The 24,133-nt window shown below is 44.2% G+C and overlaps 1 protein-coding gene across 4 annotated transcripts; it reads left to right on the top strand.

Moving 5' to 3' along the window:
• Positions 1 to 23,846, top strand: MEN1 (menin 1). 4 transcript variants are annotated; one of them, XM_033957395.1, is made up of 10 exons: positions 1 to 136; positions 3,758 to 4,225; positions 4,582 to 4,790; positions 7,248 to 7,376; positions 7,492 to 7,532; positions 7,837 to 7,924; positions 9,429 to 9,565; positions 21,900 to 22,026; positions 22,117 to 22,272; positions 22,856 to 23,846. In XM_033957395.1, the coding sequence occupies exons 2-10, from the start codon at positions 3,784 to 3,786 to the stop codon at positions 23,294 to 23,296; spliced, it is 1,770 nt and encodes a 589-aa protein (XP_033813286.1). In that variant the 5' UTR covers positions 1 to 136; positions 3,758 to 3,783; the 3' UTR covers positions 23,297 to 23,846. The 4 variants fall into 4 exon arrangements, with proteins under 4 accessions (XP_033813286.1, XP_033813290.1, XP_033813289.1 ...); XM_033957399.1 differs by lacking the exon at positions 1 to 136 and adding an exon at positions 195 to 238; XM_033957398.1 differs by lacking the exon at positions 1 to 136 and adding an exon at positions 462 to 504.
• The last annotated feature ends 287 nt before the right edge of the window (positions 23,847 to 24,133 follow it).

The following is a 24,133-nucleotide window of genomic DNA, read 5'->3' as shown; positions in this document are numbered from 1 at the left end:
CGCAGCGACCCATCTCGCCGGAAACAGGAAGTTGCGTTGAGGGGAGGGGGGCGGGACGATTCCGAGGCGACTGTGGCCGGCGATCTTTAATGAAAAAGATAAGGGTAGAACGAAGAAGAAGGGTGGAAGAAGGAAGGTAGGACGGGGAAGAAGGGTGGCAGGGAGGAAGGAAAAAGAGAGGGGGAGAAGCTGCACCATGGGGAAAGGGAGCAGAGAAGGAAGGAAGGATGCTGGACCAGTAAGTGAAATGTAGAGACCATAGGGCAGGGGTAGGCAATTCCGGTCCTCGAGAGCCTGGAGCCAGGTTAGGTTTTCAGGATATCCGCAATGAATATGTATGACATGGATTTGCATGCACTGCCTCCTTGAGATGCAAATCTAGCTCATGCATATTTATTGTGGATATCCTGAAAACCTCACCTGGCTCTGGCTCTTGAGGACCGGAATTGCCTACCCCTGCCATAGGGGGAAGGAGGAGAAAGAAGGAGAGATGCTAGATTGGGGGTGAGGCAGACAAAGAGCAATGCTGGAGCAATGGGGAGGGGGGAATGCCAAAATGTATAGCGCTGCCTACGCCTCTCAGCGCTATAGAAATTACAAATAGTAGTATAGTAAAGGGGGGCATGCTGTTGTGGTGGATAGAGAAAGTGAGATTTTGGACCTTGGGAGGAGGTGGAGAGAGAAGGAAAAATGCTGGACTATGGGGAACGAGGGGAGAGAAGAAGATACTGGATTGTAGGGGGTCAGGAAGGAAGAGAAATCTAATCTAATCTTCCATTTGTGAGTCGCACAAACCTATACAAGCTCAAGGCGATAGATCAAAGAAGAAGTGGGAAAGTAGTAGGGGATGGGAGCATGGAGAAGCAAAAGGAGGGACCTAGAAGTAGGGGGTGCTATACAGAAGCTGAAACAGTTAATTGTCAAAGAGGTGGGTCGTCAAGTTTTTTCTGAATGTGGTGTAGTTTGTCACTTTCCTGATTGCTTCTGGTAGGTCATTCCAGGTTTTTACACCCAGATAAGTTAGCATAGAGTGGAAAATTCGCTTGTAGTGGAGATATTAGGGCATAAAAGCAGTTTTACTTTTTGAGGGATCTTGCCAGGTACCTATGACCTGGATTGGCCACTGTTGGAAACAGGATACTTGGCTTGGTGAACCAGTTTATTCCAGTATGGTAACTCTTACTGTATGTTCTTATGACATGGAGATGTTGGGGTATAGTGGCAACTGGACAGGCTACAAATGATGGGCGAGAGAAGGACAGAAAGCAAGGAATGTTAAGCTACAAGGGGGGAGGGAAGGGAGTTGTTGGGAATGGTGGAACCATGGCGAATAGTGGGAAGGAGGATTGTCAAGAGGATGAGTGAGGAGGACACTCATTACAGAGGAGAGGGTAGGAATGTAGTAATGGGGAGTAAATAGAACAGAATGCTGGGGAAGGAGAGCAAAGGGTGAGAGGAGATGGAAAAGTGATACACTAGGTGAAAAGTAAAAAGGAGATGGAGGACATGAAGTGAGAAAGAGGTGAAATTTGAGAGCGTAGAGCAGGGGTAGGGAACTCCGGTCCTCGAGAGCCATATTCCACTCGGGTTTCAGGATATCCCCAATGAATATGCATGAGATCTATTTGCATGCACTGCTTTCAATGCATATTCATTGGGGAAATCCTGAAAACCCGACTGGAATACGGCTCTCGTGGACCGGAATTCCCTACCCCTGACATAGAGTCAGAAAAGAGAGAGAGAAGAAATAACTAAAAGGGAAAGATCAATGTGTAAAAGACATGCAGTGAGGAGAGAGGAGAAAAGACAAATGGAAAGCAGTCAGAAAGAAAGCAGAATAAAAAACAAACCTAGGATCAATATTACTGAAAAATAAAATGCCCAGACAACAAAGATAGAAAAAAAAGTGTTTTATTCTGAATTTATTGTTAACGTTGAGAAACATACTTCATGGATGTGTTTAGTACAAGAGGAAATGCATTTGTTTTTATTACTCCAGAGTTGTGGTACATGGCAAGTTTGACTTTTTGGGATTCCCAATTCAATTTTGGTTTTCATATTTCTATTTCTAATTTGGAATTCTGATGGAATACTGCACAATGTAGAATTACCTCTGTTTTGCACAGAATTTGGCATTGGCTCTCCCTTTGTCCATCTGTGGCCCAAATTGTTACTGGCAACATCTTTGGGCATCCCGCATGGGCTCTGCAGGCTTATACCTCGTTCCTGCTCTTGATGATGTCACTTCCTCTTTATTCACAGGCAGACCCATGGTAGAGGGAAGCCTGCAGAACCAGCGGCATGTTGCTTATTAGAATATCAGCATTGCTGAGGTACACAGAGGAAGCTTTAGGATGAGGGGCACATGCAAGGCCAGAGCCTTCTTTGGAGTAGATGCCATTTGGAGCAGAGGGGATGAAAGGGAAGAGAGAAGGAATGGTGGATGAGAGGGGGAGGGAAATTCTTTCATGCATGTATGGGTTTTAGGGGAGATAGAGTATCAGAGATCATGACTGGGGAGGGTAGAAAAAATAAGAAATGCTGGCTTGGGGGGGGGGAGGCTGAGAATGAGGAGAAGTGCTGGCTGGGGGGATAAGTAGATAAAATACGGTCTCACCTTGACCGCCGCACTACAGACATTATCCCCTGTGACTCAGACAAAACAACTAAAACCACAACTTAGAACCTAACTAACTTTGAAACCATCTCCCTCGATGACCCAATCTGCCCTTCTGGCTCCAACCTGGACCCCTGTCCGCCACACCTCCTAGTGTTGATGAAAGACGCTTTTGTAGACTCCATCCTTCTCTCATCAATACCTCTCTACAAACAGGCGTAGTGCCCGCAAACTGGAAGTTGGTGATCATCAAACCGATTTTGAAGAAACCAATTCTCGCCCCTAACGTGCCTGGCAATTTAGACCTGTCTCTAACCTACACTTTGTCTCCAAGATCCTGGAAGAAACAGTGTTAACCCAATTACACTCCTTTATCAATGATCAAGGCACCCTATCCTCCTTCCAATCGAGATTCAGGAAATTCCACAGTACTGAAACTGTCCTTCTCGACATCATCGACAACTGCTGGAAACTCATAGGAAGGGTAATGATGTCCTTCTGGTGCTGCTGGATCTCAGCACAGCCTTCGACACTATTGACAATCCTGTCCTCATTGAGTGGCTCTCTGAAATGGGAATCTGAGACATTGCGCTACGATGGTTTTCCTCTTTGCTGAATAACAGATCCCAAAATGTTCTGTTCAACAATGTTTTATCAAAACTGAAATCAATCAAATATGGTGGGGGTGGGGGGTCTAGTGGGGGTGGGGGGTGTCAGCATCTCTCCTGCCGGCAAACCTTCGGGGGTTCGGGGGGGTGTCCGGCAGGAGAGATTGAGTATCTCTCCTGCTGGAGAACTTTCAGCGGGTGCGGGCAGGAGGGACTGAGCATCCTACCCCAAATCCTTCTCCAAATGGTACCTACTTGCTGATAAGCACCTCAGTATAGATGCCTACCTCAAAGTGGTTTAGGCATCTTATTTGACATAAGAATTGCTATACTATATCAAACCAAGAGGTCATGTATGCAGCGTGTCACATATTCACATATTCATCATCTGGCTGGTGTCATGACTGAAAGAAGGTTGAGAACCAAGGGAGGTTAATAGATTATTTATAATGAATAAGAGTTGTCTGATATTACCCATAATTATTGTTTCTTCCCTCATGAGGATGGCATGTGTTCTTTTCTGTCTCCATAGTTCCCTGGCAGTGGTAAAGAGGAGACATGGGACTCAGCGCAGCACAGAAAGAATTCTTTCCTCTCCATTCCCTGGAGGGGGTGGTGCAGTTCTTTGAGGCAGAGCTGCGGCGGGGTGAACCAGATTTAGCATTGCTCTCACTGGTTCTGGGCTTCATGGAGCACTTCCTGGCTGTCAACCGTGTTTTGCCCACCAATGTGCCAGGAGTGACCTTTGAGAGCATTCCAGGTCCTGACCCTAACTGTCCCTCCTACTTCCCTGTGCTGGACCTGTCTATTGTGGAGGCGCTGTATGCTCGCTTCACAGCGCAAATCCGTGGTGCTGTGGACTTATCGCTCTACCCAAGGGTGGGGGGCACCTCCAGCAGAGAGCTAGTGAAGCGGGTTTCGGACATCATCTGGAATAGCCTGAGCCGATCCTACTTCAAGGACAGAGCCCACATTCAATCACTCTTTAGCTTCATCACAGGTATGTCTCGCCCTCTTCCCTCTTTCCAACATCAGTCCATCCTTTCATCCATCTCCTGATTTTTTTTTAAATTTGGTTCTTGTTAGGGATCTTTCACTTCAAGACTTCTTTTCTTCCTCCTTTTTTATCTGGCAAGATATTTCCACACTTCTTACCTGTAACCCTGTCTATTTCTATTCATTTAATTTAATTTAAAACTTAGTTTCTGCCTTTCACATTAATGCAAAACTGCAAGGTGGATTACAAACACAAGATAAATAAATAGAAATGAAAAGAATATTACAAGAATAAACTAAAACTGATTATCCTTTTTAATCTTTGACATCTGATTTTCTGTTTTTGTGTTTTTACTTCAGGCACTAAGTTGGACAGCTCAGGTGTGGCTTTTGCTGTGGTGGCAGCCTGCCAGGTTCTTGGCCTCCCAGATGTCCACCTTGCACTTTCAGAGGACCATGCCTGGGTGGTCTTTGGTGCAGAAGGGGAACAGACTGCAGAAGTCACGTGGCATGGGAAGGGCAATGAAGACAGGCGTGGCCAGACTGTGGATGCTGGTGTGGCTGAGCGGGTGAGGAGACGTGCCAGAGAACATTCTAGAAAAACTGCAACATTTAAAAAATAAGTTATACATAACTGAATTAACAGAAACATATGTGTATGGTCAGTTAAAATTTTTTTATTTAAGGAGAAAAACTTAGCTTTTGTATCAAGCATTAGGAGCTGTTTTACTTCTGTGAGGGTAAAAAGTGGAAGAGGGGCCTTGTCAGGGATTCTTAATAATAGGAAATAAAATTAATTTTCTAGTAAAGATTTTCCATATCTCCCAGTGTACTCATCATATCTGGTCATGTTATGTATTTGGTCTGATGAAAAGAGTATGACACATTTTGCTACTATGGCTGCTGTTTCCTTCATGATTAGATAGTTTTTCCTCTACTTCAGCTTTTAAAATCTTAGGGGTGTCAGAGTGGCTACAGCATAAGGGTATGATAATTCCAGCTGGCACAGCAAAATTCCTACATCCCCTGGTGAACTAGAATCCTACTATGTCAAACTCTGCGCTAGTGTGTAGCTTTTCTGTGGAGATGGAGAGCAGTCTTGCTTATTCTGTGTTTTTTTTAATAGGAAGTGTTAACAGTGCTCTAGGGCTGATGCATTATTTGCAATGTTTCCTTTCGGTAGCTAGGGCTGATGCTTTTTGAGCACTGGGAGTTAAGAAGTGGAGTTACTGAGTCTCCCAGGTCCAGGGTGATCACTGCACCCAGGAACTCTAGGTTTAGGGATCACATTGCTACAACATACTATTTGCTTAGCCCACATGCTATTTAAGTTTTTTGATAAGATCAGATAGGGAATTTTTGTGGCACAATTGTTGAGGCAAGACCAAAACAAAAAGATGGAACAATAGTTTCTAGATATCACAGGAATTGTTGAACAGTAATAATTTATTTAAATCAAATGTAAAAACAAAACCATCAGTTGTATCGTGTAATGCAGATAGTAACATTACCTCATGTAAATAGCAACATATGATATATAAACGAAAACATATATCAGACCCAACATGGTCCGTGTTTCGGCAGCCTTTGCCTTCATCGAGGGTCCTTGAATGGAAAATAAAATAAATATAAGAATATTTGAATGTGTCATATTGTGTGAACAGATAAATCTGAACTAGTGTATATAATGTGGCCAAGAATACATAGTGAACCAATGTGAGTTCTCAAGATGTTTGTTTGATTAATAAATGGTTGGTGTCCCAAAAAGTAGGAATGAATGACCTATATTTGTGATGTGTGCTATATTGAGTTTGAGAGAACCAAAAAGAGACTTGACCTATAAAAAAAATTTGAAACCATGTGAATCTGACTGTGTGCCAAATATGTGCAGTTGCTAAAATTTAACTAAAAGCCATATGGACCTTATAGATCCCTTACCTAATGTTGCAGGATCATACTTAGAAGTATGAAGTATGACTTGTGACACAGATGTTGAGAAATGGAACTGAAATGAAACCGAATTAGACAGAAACTATAAAAATGGCTAAAATAAATAAAATGATATAAAATAGTGGTGAAACACTGAAAAAAAAAGAATATATGTGAAAACATGCTCATCATTTAATGCACATCCCCAGTGATTAACCCCCCTCCTTTACAAGACCACACTAGCGTTTTTAGCACTAGACGCTGTGGTAACAGCTCTGAACTCTGATAGAATTCCTATGAGCGTCCGAGCTGTTACCACCGCGGCCGGCGCTAAAAACACTAGTGCGGCTTTGTAGAGGAGGGAGTACATGCAAAACGATAATGAAGTAACTTAAAATTTGGACATTAGATTTAATACCACAGGAAATATCCAGATAAATCCTTATATATTCCTAAAAGTCCAAATAACTCCTTATGTAATCTGCTTTGAACCACAAGGTAATGGCAGAATAGAAATCACTAATGTAATGTAAATAAATTATTATTGTTCAACAGTTCCTCTAATATCCAGAAACTATTGTTCCATTGTTTTGGTTTTACCCATGTTTTTGGAATATAGGTCCCCATTTTTTCTTGCTATTGTTGAGGCAACACTGCAATTTGATTTTTTTTTTTGTGAGTAGTAAGAAGTGCCCTAGTTCTACTCTGTCCTTGTTATTGGAGGGTTTTCTGTGGACATGATATTTTGGCTCATTCTATGTAGCTCTGGGTTATAGATTGATTCCAGGCTTTACATCCAAATGAGAGGATTGGTGGAATGATGCTGTTTAATAATTTGAATAGAGGTTTTACTTAGATGGGGATTCTTTAGTCTTTCCCTCTCTCTCATTTTTTCCAGTACTGTGCTTTCTCACTCCTTGTTATCTTTTCTCATCTTCTATGTTTACTCTCCATCTGTTCTCTGTCCTCCCCGCCTTCTATCTTTTTTTTTTCTCTCTCATTCCCCCTTTCCTTTGCTCTGTCAGATTCTAGAATTGGGACATTTTATTGGCCTGACAGTTTGTACATGTATAACATGTAAGTGGTCTCTTGTACAGAGCTGGCTGTACCTGAAGGGCTACTACCTGAGGTGTGACCGGCAGATGGAAGTGGCTTTCATGGTCTGTGCCATCAATCCCTCAATTGATCTTCACACAGATAGCTTAGAGCTCCTTCGGTTACAGCAGGTGAGACCACCTTGAAGCACCCGTTCTCTCACAAGGGCACAATCTCAGCATTGTATCCTGTCAGCCTTTTCCTATGTCCTGATCGCTTAATTCTGCCTCTTTTTCTATCCTGCAGAAGCTGCTCTGGGTCCTCTATGACCTTGGACACCTGGAAAGGTCAGTGGTTGTCATTTTACAATAAACTGTGTTACACATGATCTCACATTTTTCTCTCCAGCCCAGGGCTGGTTAATTCTGTTATGAGAACTAGTGGGGTGGCTGTAATAGTTGCCCCACTGGCTCTCCCTCCACAAACACACGAAGCATAAGGAGACAGCTGCAGATCCAGATGAACCTATGTAGGCTTGGGCATTGTAATGTATGGATAACAGGTTACTCTCTCCCCACATCCCTTCCGTGAAAGCAAGTTGAAGCCCTGTTTTCATCCCTCATTACCCTGTTTGATGTTTCTTGTTCACAGGTATCCTATGGCACTGGGGAACCTGGCTGATTTGGAAGAACTGGAGCCTACACAGGGGAGACTTGACCCCTTGACACTGTACCATAAAGTATGGCATGGAAAAGTGATCAGAAGAGGGTGAAGCAGCGTTGGGTTGCATGGGGTGGATGGGATTCTAGGGGAAAGCTAAAAGGTGTTTCTCAGCTCTCTGAGCACAAGTTCAGTAACTGGTTTCTCAAAGCAGTGTACTACCACATCATATCACAGCTTTCAAAGATTCATTTTTGTGTGTGTGCGTACATGTAGAGATTGCTGGCAGAGCACAAAAGGTGTGCCTTGCTGGGCCATTTGGTCTAGCATCCTACACTGGCCAGTCTGGTAGGATCCCAGTGAGATGATCCATGACTTTTAACCAGTCTGCCTAATAATTATATGTGGATTTTTCCTCCAGGAGCTTGTCCAAATATGTTTAATACCCAGCGTAATCATGTTGTTAAAATCTGTTAATTAATTTCATGGTGTTCCCTAGTCTGAAAGGGTAAATATCTGTACACTGTTCTTATACCGCTTTTCGGTATTGGAATCAAAGCGGTGTGCAGATTGAAATGGGAAAAATATGAAAAGAACTACAATCCAAGATTTTATAAAAGTCATATCTTCTCTGAACTGCTGAAGAGCTCTAATCTGTTTAGTCTCTCTTCATAGGGAAACTGTTCCACTCCCTTTATAATTTTTCTATTTATGCTATATTTATAATGAGATGACTAAAACTGCTTACTGTACTCAAGGTGTAGTCACAGCATAGCTTCCAAAAGCTGGGATTTACATGGTGCAGAGACATTGCAATACTCTGTTTAATTTTCCATTTCTTTCCAATTAAATCTTAATATTCTCATTGCTTTTATGAGCTCCAGTACACACTGAACTGAAGATTTTGGTGTATTATCTACAATGACTCCAAGATTCTTTTCTTATGTGGCAACTCCTAATGTGAACACATTTTGTCTCTAGTTACAAATCTTTTTCTTTCTGAGCATCACTTTGTACATGCCCATATTAAATTTCACCTGTCATTTGGAACCCAGACCACAAAGACCCTTTTCCAACTCTTCACTATCTGCCCCTTTTAATTCCACTTGGAATAATTTTGTGTTATCAGCAAATGTGATCACCTCACTCCACTGTTCCTTTTCCCAGATCCAACAGGAATCCATGTTGTGTGTGTGTGTATATTTATTGGAGAGGATGGTTCTCTACCCAGTCCTTGGAGCCCACCTAGTCAATTGGGGTTTTAGGATACCATATAATTCAATAGAGCATAATTCAATTATCTGAGAAAAAGCAAAAATTATGCTTGACACAGTAATGATCACTCCACTGACTACTATGTAGTACAATATAGGGTGAGAGAGAAATGCAGTATTTTGCACTAAGCTAAACACAGCATATAAATATGTGGGGAAAAAAGCCTCGGTTAATGCTTCATGGGCTCAAAAAAAACTCCGCAATGAATGTTCATGAGATATATTAGCATGTACTGTTTCTATAGAGAATATACAGGGAGGGGGGCTCAAAACAACTTATATTTTATCTTTTCTCCCTCTCCCTCCCAGGGAATTGGAGCAGCCCAGAAATTCTACCAGAACGAACACATCTACCCATACATGTACCTTGCTGCTTATCACTGCCGGAACAAGAATATGAAGGAGGCAATGGAAGCCTGGGCAGACACAGCTACAGTCATACAGGAGTGAGATTTTGCACCCTCTCTCTTCCAAGAGCAAATGCTAAACCAGTTGTAACTAGTGCTGCCTAATTCAGGGAAATTTTTTTTTCTCGATTTGATTAACTTTTCCTGCCCAATTGGGTGTTTATTTTCAAATGTCCTGGCAGGTTTATTTTGTAGTCTTTCCATCCACCCCAACCCTCTTTGCCCTCTCCAACCCCATTCCGGCGCTGTGGTGTAAACAAAATAAAAAATACTTTTTCTCTCTCTGTTAGGTCCTAGCTCATGATCACTGTCTAACACCAGCTCTGGCAGGATAAACATTTCAAATCTGACATAGTGTCAGAAAATAGAAAATCACAAAATAAAATTTTCTTTTCTACCTTCCACTGTCATATCCAACATTTGTTTCTTTCCCACTGTCTACCATCTCTCTCTCTCTCTCCCTGCCTTGTGCCCTGGGTCAAACTTCTTTATTCTCCTTCATGCAGCATCTCTCCTTTCCTCCCCTCCATTATTATGTGCAACATTTTTTTCTCTCTCCCCATGCACCATCTCTCCTTGCCCTCCACCTTTTGTCCAACATTTCTCCCTCTCTCTTCCTCATACATGTCTCCCTCCCCTCCACCATATGAAGGATTTTTCCCTCACCCCTTTTTTACCTCTTTGTTTCATCTCTCCCTTCTTCTCCTCCATCCCAACAATTCTTTCTCTCTCATTTATGCCCCCATATGCAGCATTTTTCCTCCCCTCCCATTCCCCTGAGCAGCAGCTTTCCTCCTCTCCCAACCATCCCCCTGTACAGCAGCACCCCACCGATCTGCCCACCGTGAACCCTGACATACCTCTGAGGCCTCCTAAAGCAGCAGCAGTGCTTTGAACGGGCTGCTTTGCGATCTGCCCTGCTAGTTCCTCCCTCTGTTGCATCACCAATGACATCATCAGGGATGTGGCAGAGGGAAGGCCCCGGTTGGGAAAGATGCAAAGCAGCCCGTTCAGAGCTCTGCCGACGCTGCTGTTTTAGGAGGTCTCAAGAGGTATGTCAGGTCTTACCAGGGTCGCTGAATCGGTGAGTCTGATTTTCTCAGACAACGAATCAATTTGAATCGATTCATCGAAGTTAATCGGTGAATTGGGCAGCACTAGTTGTAACTCACCATAGCCTCAGCCCATCACATAATCACAGTGAGCATAGCAGGATTAGGTAATTCATATTAGCCATATCAAATACAGAAACCAAAGAGGAAAATAGTTTTAAGTTCACTGTTACTTCTATAAATGTGATCACAGTCCAAACTGAGGGCAAGTTTTATTTAAGGAGCCCATCAAGTTCACCGTTTCAGTGAAACGCAGGTCTCTTTTCTGTTGTATATGTGGAATCACAACTCTAGCAAGTGTTATGTAGGAGGCGGGTCTCCTTTACACAAGGCCAGCAGAATGGCAGCCCAAGCTCAAAGCAGTTTTCCTGTGTACAATATGTGCAGGTGGTAGTACTCATTTACTCAATCAAACCAACCAAACAGTAATGTGACTCCTCAGATGAAACGACAGCTGGAGACTAGGAAATGTAGAGGCTTTATTCAAAGACCCAACATGACCTGTGTTTTCAGCGCTCGCCAGCATCAGGGGTCAATACTGGTCTCATAGAGTGACTTCCCTCGGTGATCAAATAGTTATAAATTTCAATCCTGAGATTAACTTCAGCTGTTCTGTAATTTCTAGTTGCTAGAGCCAGCCTAGGCAGGAGGCATGTCTCCTTTATATGTATATGTGAAATCACAGCCCTAGCAATTGTCAGGTCTCCTTTATATAATGCCAGCAGACTGGCAGTTGGCAGCCCAGGCAAGAGGTATGTCCCTCTCTTTTTTTAATGTATAGCCCTGATTAACATCTTTCTAATGTTCCACAATCGCAAGAACATTTAGCTATTTCCACCCTATCCCTGCACTTTCTTTTCTCATTTAAAGTTTTATTCAACTGTTCATCATCACAGCAGTATTTATTTATATACTACTTAGATTTCCTAAGGGGATCCTAAGTAGTTTACATTGATTGGTGATCAGGTACTGTAAGTATTTTCCCTATCTGTTCCAGTGGGCTCATAATCTAATTATGGTAGCTGGGGCAATGGAGGGTTAAGTGACTTGCCCAGGGCTACAAGGAGCAGTTCTGGGATCCATCCTGCAACCTGAGGTTCTGAGGCATCAGCTTTAACCACTAGGCTGCTTCACAGATATACATCCCATTATGTCCAGAACTATTATAAATTCTAGTGCAATGTGTCTAGTGGGCCTGAACGCTGGGGTTATGCATCTGAACCCGCGAGTTGCTTGCAAAATGCTGTCAATCATCTTTTGAACTCTGCCTCCTGCCCCCTCAGTTTTTTTTCTGCAAGCAAATTGCTCAGAAGTGTTCCTGCTCTGCTCTGTGATTTTATTACTTTCAGGGATGGATCTTCAACTTCAAGAAGAGTCAGCTGGAGCCAACCCATCATCTGGAGTACCTGGGAGTTTTGTTTGACATGGCCTTGGGTCAGGTCTTTCTTCCAGAACCACACAGACTGAAGCTCCAAAAGCAGATTTCGGACCTGCTACAGAGTCCAACTCCCATGGTGTGGCATTATCTGCAGGTCCTGGGGTTGATGGCGGCAGCCATAGAGGTGGTCCCTTGGGCAAGAGTGCACATAAGGCCTTTCCAAGACTCTTCTCTTTTGATTGTCTCCTCAGGTAGACTTGCTTCAGCAACTGCTTCTCTGCTTACCAGAAGTGAAGAGCAGCCTGCAGTGGTGGTTGCAGACGGCTGCCCTCTCAAAGGGCATGCCTCTCTGAATTTCCCTTGGGAGATTCTGATGACCAGTGCTAGCCTGTGCGGTTGGAGGATCATTGCAATGGACACCCAGTTCTTGTACAATCCCTCCCTAGGCTGAACGGTAGGGTAATCAGTTCCTTCCAGCCCTGATTTGTTGGGAACTCAAAACCAAAGTCTGACCCCTCCTCCTGTGGTCATCTCCTGTGACACTCCCCTGGAATCTCAGTTTCATGTTTTATTTTCATAAATTCTAGTAAATTAATTTGATATTTGGTGCGTCTTGCCCTGGTGCTGCAGATTCACCCTGCGGAGACATCCTATGGTGGGAGATCGCAGACTTTTCTATATATATAATTGTCTACATCTGGGGGAGTAACCTGCTGCTGCAGTAAGCCCCCTGACAGCCTGCAGGTCAGATCAGGGCTTCGGGACTGGGTGCTAACTCACTCTGGGTTCGTCCGCTAAGGGGTTGAGGGCAGGCTGCGCGGTTCCGTAGACCGGACTTCGTACCTTGCCTGATTGTTCTGGAGGTCCTGGTAGTCACTGGCTGGGGTGATCGGGCAGGTGAGGCAGTCAGAAGACTTAAAATCCAATTTTGTCAGCTTCCTGAGGTAATGATCTTGCATGCTTGTTTAAGCTTGCCTGCCATGCTTTTCTATGACAGCACAGAGCTCTGTGAGTAGCTATATGCATGCTGGTTTGGCGATTTTGGGGATCCTAAAAAGGGATTTATGGGTGGTTTCTCTGCATGCCCTAACCCCCCTCACCTCTGAAAACGCAAAATTGCCATTTTCCCAGGTTCCCAGTGTTTTACCCTGGCTGTTTTAGGGCAAAATCGGCACCCACGGTGGCCATCTTGGATTTTCTTTAAACTTTTCAAAAGTATATTTTTTGCACTTAGGAGCTTCGTTTTTGTTCCAAACTTCACAGATGGCCTCCTCAGGACATGATGGCATGTATTCATGCCTCGTTTGCAGCAGATGGCTGTCAGATTGGCAGCTGGTTGCCACACGTGCCATGGCCCGCAAGGGAGGAGTAGGGTGCATGGTTTCAGTGCCTTTCACCTCCAGTGAAACCCTCTTTGGGCTTACTGCTACCAGTGCCGCGAAATTTGTGCCTGGTGGCCCTAAGAAGGGTGCAGATGGCGCTCCGGTGAAACACAAGCGCAGTTCTGGGGACAAGTTCCATAAGTCATCTAAGCATTCTAGATCAGATGCACACAGAGCGGCTCTGGCCGCCGGATAATTTTTATCCCCGGAATTTGTTAATATGATGTATCAGGCGTTCCTGGTTTAAAAAGGCCATGCCTGTTTCCTCAACTCAGAATCCAGTGCAGCAGATAGGATCTTCCCAACCCCTGGATTCCAGCATGTCTCTATGTTCTCTCTCGGGGACCCCGGTTCCCGCCATTTCTTCTGTTTCAGTCTCTATGTCCCTGCTGTCACAGGTTTCCTTGGCAGCGTCAGCTGATGTGGCTAATCTCGCAGATCTGCATGATCCTGATGAGAGTGGGTCCTGCGATTTTGTGGATGATCTAGCTGCCTGACGGATATTATTGCTGAATCCTTACAAGATTTGAACCTGAATTCGGATCAACCTGAACAAGCAGAATGTTCCCTGATGAGTGACCAACGTCCGCTGTCCGCCTCATTTCTGGATACTCCGGATCTGGCTAGGATCCTTGCTGAAGTTTGGGAGTCCCTGGTGGGTTCCCTCAAATGTGCTAGGTTATACCCCATGGCTCCAGAGATCTGAGGTTTCACACGGCGAGGAACTGGGTGTTTCTTCCGGATTCCAGCACGTTCAAGATTCAGGACATGTTAGTGGTTCTGGCTCCTATGGCCTGGCTATATCTGCAGGTCCTGGGTCTCATGGTTGTGACCATAGATATGATCCTGTGGGCCAGAGCACGGCTTCGGCTCCTTCAGCAGTCACTATTGTCTTGGTGGAATCCACAGTGGGATCCTCTGAGTTTACCACTGCCTTGGACGGCAGCAGCCCACAGCAGCATGCAGTGATGGTTGAATCCGGTAACTCTGGACAGAGGACTTCCTCTGAGTGTCTTGAATTGGGTGACCCTGACTACAGACGCAAATCTTTATGGCTGGGGGGCAGTCTGCAGGTCTGGAACTGTGGGCGATGCGACTAGGCCTGCTACGTTTTTAGAAGTGTCTCGATTGTCAAGCTGTCCGAGTGTTCTCAGACAATGTGACAGCGGTAGCCTATGTCAACCGACAGGGTGGCACAAAGAATCCTCTGCTGGGCCTGGAAGCTCGGATGCTATTTTCCTGGGCAGAAAAGCATCTGGTGGCCTTGTCCGCTGCCCACATGGCGGGCGTTACAAAGTTCAGGCCGACTTTCTAAGTCGTCAGACCCTGGACCCGGGAAAATAGTCCTTGTCATGGAGAGTGTTCAGGTCCATTGTCCGGCAGTGGGGCTGCCCAACCTTCGGTCTGATAGCCTAGTGACTTCTTGGGTCTTGAAGAGTTTGGGTCCACTGCTGGCTACCTGTAAAGAGGTGACTTGGTCTACCTTGCATTCCTTCACTCATCACTACCGCATTGATGTTCAGGCTATGCATGATGTGGCCTTTGGTGCTGGGGTTTTGACCTCTGGTTTTTGGGTTGCCTGTCCTTGAGAGTTGCTACTTTGGTACTTTCCTACAGTCAGTATCTGAAATGGTCTGAATAGGCCAATGAGGATGGAGAAATTAGGTCTTATCTGCTAAACCTTTTTTCCTCTAGCCCTTTTGGACTGGTACAGAACCCACTCAAGTACAGTGTTTTGGTATTTTCTCATTCACTGCTATGACAGTGTCTGTCATGAGATTCTCACTTTACTCATGGAGGACTGTGTGACTGTATGCACAATTGTTTGAAATGTAGATATATCTATTGTGTTTCAAAATGTTAAAAAAATTATAAATTGGAATGCATACATAGAAACATAGAAACATAGAAATTGACGGCAGAAAAGGGCCATAGCCCATCGAGTCTGCCCATACCAATGACCCACTCCCTGATTCTTACTCTCCTAGAGATCCCACATGAATATCCCATTTTCTCTTGAAATCTAACACGCTGCTGGCCTCAATCACCCGCTGAGGCAGCTCGTTCCAATGATCTACCACCCTTTCAGTGAAGAAGTACTTCCTAGCATCACCCTGAAATTTCCCTCCCCTGATTTTCAGCGAGTGTCCTCTGGTTACCGAGGGCCCTGTAAGACTGAAGATATCATCTTTCACCTCTATATGCCCAGTAATATACTTAAAGGTCTCAATCATGTCCCCTCTCTCTCTTCGCTCCTCCAGTGAGTACATCCGCAGTTTTTTTTAACCTTTCTTCATACGTGAGTTCCCTGAGCCCCAAAACCATCCTGGTAGCCATTCGCTGAACCGACTCAATTCTCAACACATCTTTTCGGTAGTGTGGTCTCCAGAATTGAACACAATACTCGAGATGAGGTCTCACCATGGATCTGTACAGTGGCATTATGACTTCAGGCTTTCTGCTGACAAAACCCCTACGAATACATCCCATCATTTGTCTTGCCTTGGATGAAGCCTTCTCTACTTGATTGGCAGCCTTCATATCATCGCTAATGATCACTCCTAAATCACGTTCCACCGTGGTCCTGGACAAGGTTTCACCATTTAGTGTGTAAGTTCTGTGTGGATTTTTTTTGCCTAGGTGCATTACTTTACATTTTTTAGCATTGAAGCCCAGCTGCCAAGTTGATGACCACTGTTCAAGCTGTCTTAGGTCCTGCGTCATAAAGTCAGGCACACTGCTTTTGCCAACTATGTTGCATAGTTTGGCATCGTCGGCAAACAGTGATACTTTTCCTCTAAGTCCTTGGGTCAAATCTCCTATGAATAAATTGAATAGAATCGGCCCTAAGACGGAGCCCTGAGGTACTCCACTCATCACTGCTGACGTTTTGGAGGGGGTACCGTTTACCATCACCCTTTGAAGCCTACCATCTAGCCAATCCCTTACCCATGTTGTGAATGTATCCCCTAATCCCATCGATTTTAGTTTGTTCAACAGCCTGCGGTGTGGGACGCTATCAAAAGCTTTGCTGAAGTCCAAATATATCACGTCAAGGGACTCACCGGCATCCAGATGACTGGTCACCCAATCAAAGAAGTCAATCAGATTAGATTGGCAGGACCTTCCCCTGGTAAATCCGTGTTGATGTGGATCGCGTAAATTTTCTTCGTCTAGAATTTTGTCAAGTTCCTGTTTGATCAGTGTTTCCATGAGTTTGCACACTATGGATGTAAGACTCACCGGTCTGTAATTTCCTGTCTCCGTTCTGCAGCCCTTTTTCTGGAGTGGAATTACGTTAGCTGTTTTCCAGTCTAGGGGTACTTTTCCCGTGTGCATGGAAAGATTGAAGAGTACGGATAGTGGTTCAGCCAAAACTTCACATACATGCATATTGGTTGGCTCGCATGGCTGAACACCTGATGATGCTGTGATGGACACTATACTGTGTTCTGAACTGCCGAGAAGATGTGGTGTTTGGGGTTTTTTTTTTCTTTTTACTTCCCGCTGCTTTGTGATGACCATACGAGCTGCCTGCGGTCTGCACAGGGTTCTTATACTGATCAAAACTTAAGTGTACTCAGTCTCTACCTGCTGATATGCGTATGTAACCCTTCAGTCGGTGTCTGGACCGGTCTAGAAGGCTTAAAGAAAATTAGCAGGTAAGACCTAATTTCTCCTTGGTAGTGGATCCACCCTGCCATTCTCATAATGGATAGCCCATTTCCTACCATGTTCATCATAGATGCATTCACATGTAAATGGGGAGCTCACCTTCAGTTGGCCACCCAGAGGCTATAGACCAGGGGTCTCAAAGTCCCTCCTTGAGGGCCGCAATCCAGTCGGGTTTTCAGGATTTCCCCAATGAATATGCATGAGATCTATGTGCATGCACTGCTTTCAATGCATATTCATTGGGGAAATCCTGAAAACCCGACTGGATTGCGGCCCTCAAGGAGGGACTTTGAGATCCCTGCTATAGACCCATCAAAAACATACTCTTTACATCAGGGCCTAGAGCTCATTGCAATTTTTTTAATATCCTAAAAACCTTTGAAAGGTGGATCAGCGGCCAGGTGGTCTTTTATGCTTAACGTGACCATTTAGTTTTTTCCTCAAAACGACAGGATTTCCCCCCCCCAGAACCCATTAAATATAGTGCAAAATATAGACAGCAAATATAAATTCTCAAAACTGACACATTTTGATCACTAAATAGAAAATAAAATAATTTTCCTACCTTTGTCTGGTGATTTCATGAGTCTCTGGTTGCACTTCCTTCTGACTGTGCATCCTTTCTTTCTCTCTCCCTGCCCCCCTCTTTCTTCCTTTCTTTCTAAGCTACCGTGAAAAGAGAGTTCTCTTGATCCTAGGAAAAGTTGGCTCTGTGGGCTTGTGATGTCTTAAAACCAAAAGGGATTATATGGATAGATATACCTTTAAACATGGTAGGGAAGGGAGGCGTGCCGGAAGCTTCCAATAAACGTTAAGAGGATAGAGCTAGCCAGTGAAGTTAAACAGAGTATGTCACTGGAATGTTAAAAAAAATACCTAAAGTTATCCGCTTATCTGCAAAGAAACAAAGAGATATATCGGGGATATCGTTCCGAACCGAAGTCTGAAACTAACCTGATAAAGTTAATGGTGCCAGGTTATTTTAAGTGACCACATGTATCAAGTTTCTTTCTCCCTGTCCCTCCCCCCAAGCCACCGCCGCCAATTTCTCCAAGCAATCGCTGTAGCATCAAGCCAGGTGCGTGCAACAACTGCACCAGCCTTCCCCCTCCCCCCACCGATGTCAATTCTGACATCAGAGAGGAAGGTCTGGGCCAGCGAGCCAGCAATTGGCTTGCCCCGGAACTTCCTCTTTGCGTCAGAATTGATCTGGGGGGGAGGGGGAGGCTTGTGCAGTCACTGCATGCATCTGATCTGTTGCGGCATTGGGGAAGCAGGGAGAAATCCCAGGCTCCGTGATCACCTGTCCCATTGTCTTCACGCACAGCTTTGGGACACTCTTTCTGAAAATGGGACATTTCAGTGTCCCGAAGCTGTGCATGGGGACAATGGGACAGGCGATCTAAAAATGGGACGGTCCCGTTCAAAACAGGACATATCTTCACATTATTTATGCTCTACATAAACAAGCAAGGGGAAACGAGATTGGCATTGCTTCATTGAGAGATGCAAAGGATTTAATCCCTTGTATGTTCCCTTCACACCATGCTACAGGCCGTTTATTTTCCAAGTCAAAGAAAATCAAGTTGCAAACGCCATTGTCGCCTGAATCCTCAGGAGTGGTCATTCAGTGTAGCTGTCATCGGTTACAGCTTTGAATGGTGGGGATATTCAACTATAGATCTCTTTGCTTTTGCAGAAAATGAAAATGCTCTTGTTTCTGTTCAGTTTGTCCAAGCCCTCAGACTGACTTATGATGTTCTGATTCCATGGAACATGGGTCTGCTATATATTTTTCCTCTAATTCCCAGAGTACTCCAGAAAATATGCAAGTATAGAGCTCAGGTAATTCTCATGACTCATATTGGCTCAGACAGATATGATTTCCTTTACGCTTGTCTCTTTCAATATCACATCCAACTCTTCTCATACAAAAGAAAGACAGAATACATCCCAATCTGAAGAATCTCTTACTAACAGCATGAAGATTAAGCAGTAGACATTGCTCAACTTCTTTCCCTAAAGAAGTCATTGTGGCAGCCACATGATCATCTACAATTAAATCTTACCAACTTAAGTTGAATTGCTTCATACACTGGCTAAAGCGTCAAGGACAAGATCTTATCCTTTTGTCCACTTCTACAAGTCCTAGCCTATCTCTTTCATTTGTCAGAGGATAGGTTAAAGGCAGTGGGCTTTGAGTCTGGATTTGAATACTACTAGAGGAAGGCGCTTGATGTACCGAGTCAGGCAGTTTGTTCTAGGCATTGGAGCAGCAAAGTAGAAGGGACATAGTCTGGAATTGGCTGTAGAGAAGAAGAGAGATTTACCCAATGAGCAGGGTTCCTGGGGCAGAGTAAGAGGAGTTTAAGCTGTATACAGATACGGAGCCAATGAAGACTTGAGAGGGGTTGTGTGGGCATAGTGATATTAGTAGAATATGAGACATGCAGTAGTCGAATTCTGAACAGATTGAATGGAAGAGAGATGGTTTAGTGGAAGACCAGTGAGAAACAGGTTGCAGTAGTCTAGGGAAGAGGTAATGAAGATCTTAGTAGTGTGCTCAGAAAGGTTTAGATTTTAGCAGTGTTGTAGAGAAAGAAATGTCAGGTTTTGGTGGTCTGTTGGATTTGTGAAGAGAAGGAGAGAGATGCGTCAAGGAAAGTCCCTGCTAGGGCTGGCCAGGAGCAGCCTGTTTACAACACTGCCTCTGCTAATCGGCTGTCACGGCTGCTTCGGGGGAGGGAGGGAAGGGATTTGGCGGGTCAGGACCGCTGCTGCTTCAGGGCTGGAGGGAAGGGGATTGATGGGTCAGGACCGTTGCTGCTGCCTCTTCAAGGGTGTAAGGAAGGGGGAGGTTGTCCAGTCAGGACTGCTGCCTCTGCTGCTTTGGGGGCTGGAAGATGATTTTTTTTTTTTTTTTTTTTGCAAGTTGGATGAGAATGCCAGTTGCTTGAGTACCAGATAATCAGAATTCTTTTTATTTTTCATGAAATTTTATTGAATTATAAGTTGTACATATGAACTCCATTGGATAATCAGGATTCTAGTGTATTATTTATTTATTGGAATTTTTAATTGTCTTTATGAAGACATTCACCTAAGGTGGTGTACCTAGATATTCTAGTATATATCACCACCTATATAGCATCTTGAGTTGTTTTTTGATCATATCTCTATGTTCCATTTTAGGAGGAAAAAAGATCCAAAAGATGGATGAAAAAAACAATAGGCATGTAAATGTCCCTTTCAGAGTTCATGAGCATCTATATTTTGAAATAGTAATAATGATATCCATGGTGTCACCTGACTACTCCAACTCCCATGTCCAATTCTCCTTCCAATCCCCCCTTGTATTGGTCACTCCTGCCCCCTCCCCATGTGTTGTGATCCTACCAAAAAGAAAGGACGCTGTGGACACAAAGCAGCTGTGGCCTCCTCCCAGGAGCCCAGCCTTCTCCCCCTGAGACCTGTCTGGGATCCCCTCTGTTGCTGCCTGAGGGTGCCAGTATCTAAAATGGTAGTCCAAAGCAAATAAAAACTGTGGAGACGGATGACCCTGATGAAGACTTTTTTATTCAAGTAGTGAAGTTGCAAGAGGTTTGGATTTTGTCTTTATTAATCTTGTTGCAACCACACTTGGACCCCTGAGGAAGACAGGTCGAAACACGGACTGTGTTGGGTCCCCTATTCCAAGTTGTGAATATATGTTTTTGTGGCTTCTCTACTTGAATAAAAGTTTTCATCAGGAATATCCGCCTCCACAGTTTATGTTTGCTTTGGACTTCTATTTTAACTGTGGTATATAAGGGTCAACTTTCCTGGTTGGTTTTAGTATCTAAAATGGTGCCTCTGCTTCCAAGTACATATGCAAAGGCACCATTTTGGATACGTGTGTCTCTCAGGCTGCAATGGAGAAATCTGCTGCCACCCAGGAACATTATAAGGACACGTTGACATCCCAGGCAGGTCTCAGAGGAGTGGGGTAGGGCAGAGTATGACTCCTGGAGCAGGAGGCATGACTGTTTTACATACAGTGGCCTTTCTGGTTGGAGGGGGGGCGATTGCAATGCATTGAGTAGAGAAGGGCTTAGGAGGGATCAGAACATAGGAGGAGAATTGAACATAATGGGGGAGAGGAGGAATTCGGTCTCTTGGTGAGGGAAATGGATCTGTTGGGTGAGAGCTCTTGTGTTTGTAGGGGTGAACTTTCAGTAGCTTATTTTGTGTAGTGGGTGCTGTACTTGTGTTATGTAGTACATGCAGGGAACCCTTTATGTTTTGTTGTTAAGTATTAACACAAGGTAAGGACAAACAATTACTGTTCTTTCTCTTAAAGACCCCTGGATGTCCTTGGTAGAAGGTTTAACTCGCTTTATCTCCTTTTGGACTTGGACATTCCTTCCTCCTCTTGTAGTGGGAAATCCATCTATTTTCAGCACACCCCCTTGCCAGAGGCACATTCTTCAGTTTTGGATGTATCCTATCCTAGCTTTGCAAAATCTGAATTTGGACATCCAAGCAGTATGGATGTCGATAAGTGCCAGTTTATGAACATCTAAAACATGAATAGTGTTTCTAGAATAAGCACTACAGTTTATAAAATTATCCAAGCAAGCTGCCAAATTTAATTCCTATTATCTAATCTACTCTTTAGTCTGTTTAAATGAGGATTTGATTATAAGCAGGAATGTCTCCTTTACTCAGTGCATGTAGGGGAAGGTCTCCTTTACACAAACTAGGGGAAATACAGTCCTTGAATGAGGCAGATCTTTGCATGGTATATGTGGCCTGATTCTCAGCCTCTCCTTGTCTACTTCTCACAGTTACAATTATTGCCGGGAGGATGAAGAGATATACAAGGATTTCTTTGATATTGCTAACGACATGCTGCCCAACTTGCTGAAGGAGACGGGTAATTTGGCAGAGTCTACTGATGGTGAGAAGGGAGAGGTAGGACACGATCTCATCCAGTTCCTTACCCCTACCATCTTATCTATTAAATAGATTCTGTTTTATCTTTTTCTTCTCTTCCTGGAGCAGGTGGTGAGCTCTGCTCTGCAGGACCCTGAGTGCTTTGCCCACTTGTTACGCTTCTATGATGGAATCTGTAAGTGGGAAGAGGGTAGTCTGACGCCTGTTCTGCATGTTGGATGGGCTACTTTCCTCGTCCAGTCCTTGGGCAGATTTGATGGGCAGGTGAGTTGGTCATGGCCTGGTGCCTTTATGTATAGGCTAGTGGTATTTGCATCACCTATTTTGAGTTTGAGTGAAAGGGGTATGTTTGCCTGATGGCTTTGCATTTGTTGCAATGGAAGGGGAGTATTTGTCCAGTCCTTTGATTAGTTGGGTGGATTTTATCTGATCTATTTAATTTCTTTTTGAGGAGTTGATGGTTGTTTACTTTGTGCCTTTGAGTGTGTGGTTTTGTCTAGCGGTGTCTTGAAACCTGAAACAGGGGCTTTACATAACAGATAGAGGTTTGATCTCTAAGGGAAGAGTATATCTTATGTACAGTCTCTTATATCATATGTACAGTCTCTTCTCCTGTAAACCGCTCTGAACTGTTTTGTGGTATTCTGTATCTTCGCTGTATATGTACAGTCTCTTCTCTTGTAAACCGCTCTGAACTGTTTTGTGGTATTCCGGTATACAAAAATAAAGTTATTATTATTATATTCCCAATGAGCATCTTGTTAGCTGTGGTGGAAGGGGCTTCTTTGTGCAGTGCAGTGAGTGTCATCATGAAGCCACTCACTTGTCTTCATCTCTCTCTTCCCAGGTCAGGCAGAAGGTGACTCTTGTGAGTCGAGAAGCAGAGGCTAATGAAGATGATGAACAGTCAAGTGAAGACCCTCGTGAGGGGCGCCGGCGGGGCCCCCGCCGTGAGTCCAAGCCTGAGGAGCCACCCCCACCCAAGAAAGTGGGGGTGGAACGGCGCCGGTCCAGTGCTGGGCCACGGCCTGAGCGTGAGGAGAGAGGAAGCCAGGAGGAGGAAGAAGGCCCTACAACTGCCCTGGCTGTGCAAGAGGGGCCCTTACTGGCCTTCCAGAGTGAAAAGATGAAGGGAATGAAAGAACTGCTAGTAGCAGCAAAAATCAATTCAAGTGCCATCAAACTCCAGCTTACTGCTCAGTCCCAGGTACAGATGAAAAAACAGAAAGTCACATCCCCCAGAGACTACACCCTCTCCTTTCTGAAGAGGCAGCGTAAGACACTCTAATGGCCTAACCTAATGAGACTGCTACGGAGGGTATACGAGATTGCCTTTTCCTGCACTGAGACCTCCAGACTCAACTCTCACCTCTATGACAGTACAGTGTGAAATATTCTGATAACCTAGAACTGCATGACTGGCAGTGATCTGTATGCATTCTTTGCCCAGAGACTGTACCCTGTGCTTCATGAAGAGACAAGAAAAGCTGAATAACTCAAGACTGTGGCATGGTTGATTTACAGCTGGTGGTTGTATCTTGCTCTGAGTATTCTAAGGCAGCCACCTCTTAACAAAACTCAAGGGTTTGCTTCAAAAGTAATGTGAGGATCTTTAACCTCCCTTTGCTGATAAGTGGTTTAGGGATGAGATTGGATCGGTTGGGTGAAGGTTTGGATCTATTCAGTTCTTGAATAATTATATGGGGAAGGCTTACTTCTGTGCCTTGCCTACTTCCTTGCTGAGATGCCATGTTGTTTTTTTTCTTCCTCTTTTAATGTTTAAAAGAGAAAGAAACATGACAAAATGCATTTAACACCAGTTGCCTCTTCATGGTATGGTGGGTGGGGGTGGGGGGGAGGAGCAAATTTAAAAATATGAAAACTTAAGTGGTTTGGGGGGACCGAGCTTCCATGCACGTTGCTAGTGGCCATCTCTTGCTCAGGTTCTGTGCGTCTGAAGGTTTACTGGGTTTTAGCTCACATTTGTACTATTAGTTGCCTGATCTGTTTATTTCCTGTGGAGGAGGAAACCCCTGTGAATACTCTTTTTTTTTTTTTTTTTGTTTAACCGCATATGTCTATTTTATTTTTGCATTTGTTTTAAATCACTGAATAAACACATTAA

This window comes from Geotrypetes seraphini, chromosome 8 (genome assembly GCF_902459505.1).
Source record: "Geotrypetes seraphini chromosome 8, aGeoSer1.1, whole genome shotgun sequence".
NCBI lineage: Eukaryota > Metazoa > Chordata > Amphibia > Gymnophiona > Dermophiidae > Geotrypetes > Geotrypetes seraphini.
Note: the sequence above shows the minus strand (reverse complement) of the source record. Positions and strands in the feature narration are given on the sequence as shown.